Source organism: Teleopsis dalmanni, chromosome 2 (genome assembly GCF_002237135.1).
Source record: "Teleopsis dalmanni isolate 2A chromosome 2, ASM223713v2, whole genome shotgun sequence".
Lineage (NCBI taxonomy): Eukaryota > Metazoa > Arthropoda > Insecta > Diptera > Diopsidae > Teleopsis > Teleopsis dalmanni.
The window spans coordinates 207223030-207231551 of record NC_051847.1 but is presented as its reverse complement, the minus strand read 5'-3'; the positions used below and the strand labels follow the sequence as shown (position 1 = coordinate 207231551).

Below are 8522 nucleotides of genomic sequence, written 5' to 3'. Positions count from 1 at the left end.
ATGGGTCTAAAAAATGTAGTTACGCCATTGATCTAACACTGGAATATTGCACAATAAAATTGTAAATTTAATTTCTCAAAATATAAACAATTTTTTTGTATTCCGGATTCTTCTAACTTTAAAACAGTTTCTTTTCATCATAAAGATGCATCAGGGGCAGAGGCAGAGATATGGTTTTATTTAAATGCATATCCCACATTCTGTAAGGCACATACAGTTCTTTTTGCATTAAGACACCAAGTAGAAGAAAAAATTTGGAGATTACAAAAGGTTTTTAATGCCAACATCTATATTTGCAAGTGGAAGCACATAAACACATAAGAATTTTTAACCGTGAATACGCATATTGGTATTATAGAATAGTATATGGATTGGAAACGACTTCTTAAATTTTTTCGGATTTTTTTAAGGTTGATTTTTTTTTGTCGAATGTGACACGTCTAAATACGAAAAGAAAGTAGAAGAGTTCGAACAGTAATGAAGAAGGAACCAACAAAAATTTGATTAATTTAATGAAATTTGGCTGACCAAACAACAATGGTCTTGGAAATATTCGAATTCTTTTTTAATTAGTTTATAGTCCATATGTTGTTGAAGTGCAAGTGATAGGCTTTGAACTCGTATATTAATAGCGAATATATATGTTCAAAAACTTGGAAGACGCCGTTTCGATATATGGAAAAACAAATTTCATAACTTAAAAAATTAAATTTCAAATTTGAACTATTATTAACCTCCATGGTTCTGAATACCTCAAAATCTACAAAAAATATATATATATATACAAAATAGACATAAAAAGTAAAAAAAATTTAAAGAGGGAGTATTGTTGTCTAGACAGTATTGTTTTTTGTGTTATTTTAAAATTAATAAAGCCACACTACAACTTATTGAATGCGAAAAAACTAACTGGGCAAGACTATTATAAAAATAGCAGAATTCCTGGAGGTGTTGGTATGCCAGTGACCAGTAGGTACCTATGTCAAAAAATCAGTATCACTTTTAGCCAGAAGCTGTATGTTAAAAGATGAAAAAGTAACAACCAAACGATTCCTAAGCAAATGTCACGATCTGGTAAGATCAAGACATTTTACTATTCCACTATGTACGAAATAATAAACCAGCATTTATCCCAAATATAGATCTTTCAAAAATAGTTTCCTTTATGAACCTTGTTGATTGATTTTAGAACTTAAATTTTCATATCCTGGTTTGTGGTATTATAATGACACCTATACGCTATTTGAACAGAGCTGGAAGCTTTGTGAATTGAATGCGCAGCACCCACTTAAAGAAAGAATTCCGCGGAAATATCAGCATTATAAAGCAGAGAACTTAGATTAATAAAGGTTTTCATAAATGTTTCATAGTACTTAGAAATATGCATTTTCTTGAGCAAGCTATTTCTTTGATGCTCAGATACTAACGTTTTCTGAAGAAAAAAATTAATGGAGTTCAGGAAATAACTTTTCTATAGCGATAGTACAAAGTGACATATAATAAACTTAAAAGAAAATGTTAATGAAATGAATCTATATTTATATAGTATATATGAATATCTATATATCAATAAGATTATTTAATGGTTATTGTAGGACGAAATTTGAATCCGAAAAACTTTATACCTACTAACAAAATCTGAGCAAACTAAATGGAAACTATTTATTTGATACCAAGAAAAAAGCTAAAATTTGAAGAAAAACGAATACTCTTATAACCCACTTCAGCTGAACTATTCATCTTAATCTATCCCATTTATTGCAATAAATAGCATTAAATTAATACAAGTTGCAATAAATGCAATGCGATTATTGTTGAAGTTGTATTGGAATATTATGCAAGTTGTCTGAGCTGGGCTTTTTTTTACTATGTCCTACGACAATTGTATAGACAACTTTATGACATTCGTCTCAATGTCATTGAACTTAACTGACTTTTGTAATATTAGCCACTTGGACATAGACTTAAGTTATTTTAATCTCATTACATTTGATTTTATTATTTATATTTAAAAAAAAAGAAAAAATCAAGTACAAAATGTTATATAAAAATTGTAAATATTTTTCTAGGACATAGTAAGTAATTATGTATTTTTATTAAATTGATTAGTTAAAAATATTTTGAAATAATACTAAGTAGCAATAACTAAAGCAATAAATTACAATCGTGAATAAATTTAGTTTGCAAACAATAAATTTAAATGGAATTGCAAAGAGTATTTACTCAAAAATTATGATTTATCGGCGTGATTTGTTCATTGTGATTTTCTTGAATGTGCACCGATTCACTGAGCTCAACATTCGCGTGAACCGCTGCATCATTGGCGTTAATTTGAGCCTCTTGTGCAGATTGTGTAGCTTTAGCTGCTGCCTCTTTTGTTTCTTCATAGTCTAGACGAGCCGAATATAAGTGTGATTCAACTTGCTCCAATTTAGTCTTTGCTTGTGCCACCATGTCAATTTGTGAAGCCAATTCTGCAGCTGCTTCGGAAGCAGCTTTCTGAGCAAGTTCAGAAGCAGCCTGTGCATTATTAAGTGCAGCAGTTAGTACTGAAACGTGATTAATAGCCTGCTGTGCTGCGTATTGCGCACTTTTCGCGGCTCTCTTCGCTTGCTGCAATTGAGTTAATTCACTTTCCATTATTTTATGTGTTTCACTGTTTTGTTCTTCAAGTCTATGGAGCAGCACTTCTTTGCCTTTAAGCACGGCTACGGCAGTACTAGCTGCTTGTGCTGCGGCTTGTGCCAAAGTGCTTTTTGCCACATACGCTGCTTGCTTGCCAGCTGCATTTTGACTTGCGACTGCTGAGTTTGCTTGATCTGCAGAACCCTTGGCAATATTACGTAGACCGTTATCAATATAAAAGCTACTTCCTCCACCACTGCTGTGAACAATGGGGAAATCTTTTTCAAAATATGTTACTTGTTGAGAAGGTTGTTCTTCATTGTGTTGTTGCACATTCTCAAATTGATAAGGCTGGGATGTATCTACAATTGTTATTTGGTGTGGGTGTGGAGCTGGAGGAGGTGGGGGTACATTAAGATGGTAATTTCCTTTTCTTTTTACTTTTCGTGCCAAAACAAAATAGTTTATATCTAAATGATAAAAAAGTAAAAATATTCATCCTTAGCAATATATACAATGAATACATACCAAATATTAAGATTAAAATAGTTAACCGTAAAATCGCTGACATGTCGGTTACAAATATATAATGAAGTTCTGTAGCTTTCAATTTTATTCAAAGTTTCAACTCCAAATATTTATTATATAGTGCAGTTTATCCCTTGTACGACCAGTTCAAAAAATTTTTATATTGCTTATTGAATGTTCTTGTAAAGATATTCACTTAAATTGAGTCAAATATTTCAATATATTTTTGTATATGTATATTCATATATCATGTATTGTCGATAAAGAAATTCATTAAAAATAAATTTAAATAATAATAAGCTGTGTAAATATATAAACTAACTACTATATGTAACTTTAAAAAGGTTTTTATGCGACAGAAAAAATAAAGGAAAATAACACTCATAATCTCCGATCCGAAAATATATATCACATACTAACCAAATACTCATAGATTGCGTTGATTTTTTTAGAAAAACTAATCAAAAATTTTTTTTAAATTTATTTTTTTAGATAATTTCACATCGATATTCTGGTACAAAGTAAAAAATGAAGTTTCTTACGTTGTTTCTAATATTTCTGAGTTTATCAATACTAACTGCGGACTGTTATAAGAAGGGAAAGGTGAGATATTATATTAGTCTGTTCACAAGTGTTAAATTCACAATCATTTTAAACAGCGTAAACGCAATTTGAAGCACATTGTGCAGAGTTACTATGCGGATTTTGCTCCAGCCAGTGGCGAATCAAGTGCTTCGGAAAATTCAGAAGGTGGTGGAAACGGTAATGGCAATGGAAATGGTTGTGAAGACAAATGCAATAGTGGTCCGGGTGGGGGAAACTCAAAACAAAAAGCCACCAACATAGCACAAAAAGCTGCCCAAGAAGCCAAGGCTGCTTCTGAAGCACAGGCAGCTGCTGGTCAAGCCGCTGCTCATCAAGTGAAGGCTCAATTGGCTGAAAAAGCGATGGCTGCCGCAAAGGCAGCAGAAGCGGCATTAGCTGGTAAACAACAAATTGTGGAACAACTAGAGCAAGAAGTGCGTGAAGCAGAAGCTGTTGTGCAAGAGGAGAGCGCATCACTACAGAGTGCTCAATGTAATGTTAATGCTGCAATGCAAGCTGTACAGCAAGCTCAAGCTCAATTGAAGACCCTAACACAAGCTGTCCGCACAGCGCAAGCAAATGTTGGCAACTCAGAACAAGCAGCGCAGGGAGCACAGCAAGAACTTGCCGAAAAGACACAACTAATGGAGGCAGCCAAAAACCGTGTTGAACAGTTACTACGCCAAATGAGTCAAGCACGAGCAGATCTAGCCAACACAAAGCAAGCCGCATATAAAGCTGCACGAGCTGCACATGAAGCCCAAGTAAACGCCCAGCGGGACACTTGTTAGTAGCGCATCAAAACCAATCGAAATTTCCCCTATTTTATATCAAACACATGAATTTTTACATGCATTTTAAAATAATTATATTTTTATGATACATTAAAACCCGTTATGTTACCTAAACTTCTTGCTTTTAGTGTTGCTTTTCTGTGCACGCAAATAAGGTATAATGAAATCTACTTCTACTATATATGTAAGCCGTATATCTTATACAACACAACTTCACTTTCAGATTATATTAAATGAGCAATGCAAGCGCTTTAACTGTTCTGTTGCACTAACGAATTACTTCTAAAGTCCTCTATTTTTTCGATTGGAGGCGAACATTAAATTTTTTTGCAAATTCAATGTTAATAAACAAGCTTTGCCTGGCATAAAGGAAAATACTTTTACTTTTGCTGGAAATTCCACTTTCCATTTTTTCACATGAACGAAAATTACAAAATATGGACAAGTGCAACTGTGAAGTCGTTAGACTGCCACGTCGATGTGATTGGATGGTACTTAACACTGCTATGTAGTGTTATATTTACTTGGATAAAAATAGCGTTGAGGTTCGAAAAGTAGTTGGTCAAACTAACTAGCAATTAAAATTGAACATTTCACTTAAGTTTTGATAGTTAAATCCGGTTTTTTTTCTAATATATGCACAGATGGACGACGACCGTTTAATCTATGCATGAATGATATTGAAACTTTCCTTCGACGAAATTTCTATGTACGAGTATGTGTGCTTTAACTGAATGCTAGGTAATTAACATTCAAGCATTTACTGTCATTCACTTCGCATGAAATATTTTCACAATGAAAGTGCAAATTTAATGCATTTACAGGCAAGTCAACGTACCCGGTCATTTGGTTTTCTTGAGCGTTAAAAGTGTCTTTCGAATGAAAGTTTTCAACAAAAACTAATTACTTTCGTAAAGAAATATTTATTGATATGAACCAGAGACAAGATGCGGAGGTGTGCAGCGCACACCATAACATAATTTGCAAAATGTCAAATAAGATATATAAATTTATCACAATATCTTTACATCGAGAATTAAAATTATTTATTACATTTACATATACATATATATTTTTAAAGACTAAAGTGTTAGCAAAAACAATTAAATAGAGTTGTCTATGAAAAGTCAATTATTTTCTTCTCTTAGCTGTTATAGTTGTTAGGCCTGCCCATAAGTTTGCACCTCAAATCGCAGAACATTTCTATTAAATTTCGTCTTTCCCGTTTAAACAATTGCGTTCGCAAATTTATGTCGTTAGTTGTGCGTAACAGTAGAATCGACAAAATACGTTGTAAGTGCGTCCGAGTTTCCAAGAAAAGTTAGAATTGGTGCAAGTTGGAATGCCAACACCAAAACTTCCAAATATGACTTGCGTAAGTAAATACTAAGACAGAAACTTCAGTAGACGTTTTCATTCATCCAATTACGATGAGAAATCTTAGTTATGTGACTGTCCTTTAAAAAATAATTTGTTTAGCTGACCATACCTTTTATTTACTACATCTAAAGAGGGAGGAATTTGGACTTTTGGATACAGTTACTTAAATTATTTAGCTACTGCTATGAATATACATCAACTGACACAAGTATATATTATTGTGTTGTTTCCTTAAAAACGTTTGGAAACAAGGATTGGGTTTTCTCTACACGAATAACAAAAAATAACAACTCGACACAATCAACAGGTTTCATAAAACTGTGAAATTTTAGAATATCTAATAGATTGTGTTTGCTTTTTGGGACTCAAGAGCTTGCTTTTAAAGGCAATTATGAATACGAGTTCGAATAACAAAGGAAATTATAAAAAGCTGATCAACTTGTTTGCTAAATATGATAAATGAGAACATCATTTAACTACTGTGTTGTGTCCGCCTCTTGATATTTCGACGCTCTCAGAAGCCGTTCATGGTACGGTGACTAGCCTGGTATGCTCGTCGATTTTGCGGTGGGGTCCTTGACAACATATTTCATACACCTATATCAGAATTTATAAAAACCAACAGAGAACACCGCACCCTTATTATTGCTTTCCCACATCCATTTCGATTTCAACTTTCTCTATTATCTTTATTTTCTTTATGTATTTTTGTATAAAAAATCTATAAAAAAAAACCTATGTATACAAAAAAACCTACACCTGAGAATAGTAGCTTGTAAAATTTTTTTGCAATATATATACGATTTATATGTTTATATATGATTTATATACGGTTCGTCTTCAAAATTTACTATGATAAATTAATAATTATTACTCAAAAAAAAAATGAATTTATTTCACAACAGAAAATCCAAAATTCGTTTATAAGTAAAAAAAAAATAAAAATATTAATAATAAAAATTAAATAATGCAGTAAAAAAATTAATTAAAAAAATAAAAATAATTAATTACAATTTAAAAAAATATTTAAAAGTTAAAATGAAATTGCTGAAAATTAAAACATTAAATTGTATATATATAAAGTTTAACTTTAATTGAACTAAAGCCGTAATTTTCTCTTTCAGGGCAGAAAAAAAATAACATTAACTCTGGTTGATGTTGAATGCTTTTGTTTGATATATATTTTTTGTTGTGCTGTGTACAATATGATATGATACGAACGACTTGAATTTTGAAACATATTTTCAGTGAACATTCACAATAGACTAATTATTGCACTTGGTCGCATTAAAACTTTAGTCAAATATTTTTGCGATTAATATATAACTCTGAGGATTTTAAGAGCACTGTTGTTGCTTCACATTAGTGCTGTTCATATTCGAATTTACGAAGTATTCGAAGAAATTCGAATATTCGAATAGTAAACGAAGTCTTCGAAGTTGAAAAAAACTTCGAAGTTTTTGTGAATTTTTGTTCTCGAAGTCTTCGAAGTTTAAATGTAGTGAAAAACTTCGAAGACTTCGAAGACTTCGTAAGCAAAAGGTGAAGTGAGAGCGCACAATGCAAACAAACGTGCATCACACAAATTATTTGAGGGATGAAAGCGTTTGCTTTGTTTGTACGGTTTTATGTTTTTTGTTGTTATTCTATGCAGAAAATTATTGTTTTATTTTATTACATAAAATTTATTTTATTATTAAATATGTATTATAATATACATTATTATTAAATATGTTATTATTAAATATTTTTTATATTAAATAAAAAATTTACATTTTAAATAACTTATATTTATTATTTATATTTAAAAAATCATATTTGAGAAAAGTTAATGATTTTTTAATGAATTTTGAATTCATTAAAAATTAAAAATGTGTTCATTAAAAAATGCAATACATGAATAAATACTAAACACAATCGTTAAAAAAGCAAATGATAGCAAATTGTTATAAGACAATTGCAAGAAAAATAAAACAGTCTTAAATACTGTCCATTTAGCATTAACTAGTGATATTACAAGCTTGAAAATTATGTAAACGAATTTATTCATGATCTTGTATTGCCTAAATACCTTATTAAATTAAAACAATTACTGCATTCAATTTTACTATTCAACAAAATAAATTTACCTGAAATTTCTTTTTATCTATTTGTAGTTGCATGACGAGACCATTGGTTTTTTGCTGTGCTCATGGCAAGAAAGACATTCTCACATTTAACATTACTGTAAATTGAATATGCAAATACATAGTGACGAGAGAAAATTTGTTTTTCCATTTTTAGGTCTTAGTCATAAACGTCTCTATGTTAAAAGGGCAAAATGCGAACTCTGACAAAGGCATATAAAGATGGTATCAGTAGCGACGCTAGGCATCGGCGACCTCTATGGACCTCGCAAAAAGTTGTACATAATATGTACTAAAGTACTGCGTGCATGCACGCATTTGATTTCAGTTTCAAAGCATTCTATGTTATTGTGTTTAGAATGGTAGCATACTCTCACTCTCAACAAACGAATACGTATGAAATACGCGCACGGTTGCCACTTGAAAATTTTTTTCTGTACCAAAATTGGTTTAAAAAGGTACCATTTCTGTAAAAAAAGGTCCA

The 8522-nt window shown here is 31.3% G+C and overlaps 2 protein-coding genes across 3 annotated transcripts; one reads left to right on the top strand and one right to left on the bottom strand.

Moving 5' to 3' along the window:
* Window positions 1–2058: 2058 nt before the first annotated feature.
* On the top strand, window positions 2059–4646 carry LOC119683920 (protein no-on-transient A-like). 2 transcript variants are annotated; one of them, XM_038097809.1, is made up of 3 exons: window positions 2059–2075; window positions 3646–3756; window positions 3813–4646. In XM_038097809.1, the coding sequence occupies exons 2-3, from the start codon at window positions 3682–3684 to the stop codon at window positions 4527–4529; spliced, it is 792 nt and encodes a 263-aa protein (XP_037953737.1). In that variant the 5' UTR covers window positions 2059–2075; window positions 3646–3681; the 3' UTR covers window positions 4530–4646. The 2 variants fall into 2 exon arrangements, with proteins under 2 accessions (XP_037953737.1, XP_037953736.1); XM_038097808.1 differs by lacking the exon at window positions 2059–2075 and adding an exon at window positions 2964–3045.
* LOC119683921 lies at window positions 2102–3066 on the bottom strand (the record flags this gene model as incomplete). Its single annotated transcript, XM_038097810.1, has 1 exon — window positions 2102–3066. A coding segment is annotated over one exon (843 nt), but the record flags the coding sequence as incomplete, so codon positions are not given.
* Window positions 4647–8522: the final 3876 nt, after the last annotated feature.

Bases quoted from the DNA above. Each gene is read 5' to 3' on its own strand.
- LOC119683920 (XM_038097809.1), top strand. From the start codon at position 3,682: ATGAAGTTTCTTACGTTGTTTCTAATATTTCTGAGTTTATCAATACTA. The intron at 3,757-3,812 runs GTGAGATATTAT...CATTTTAAACAG, and splicing joins ACTGTTATAAGAAGGGAAAG to CGTAAACGCAATTTGAAGCA.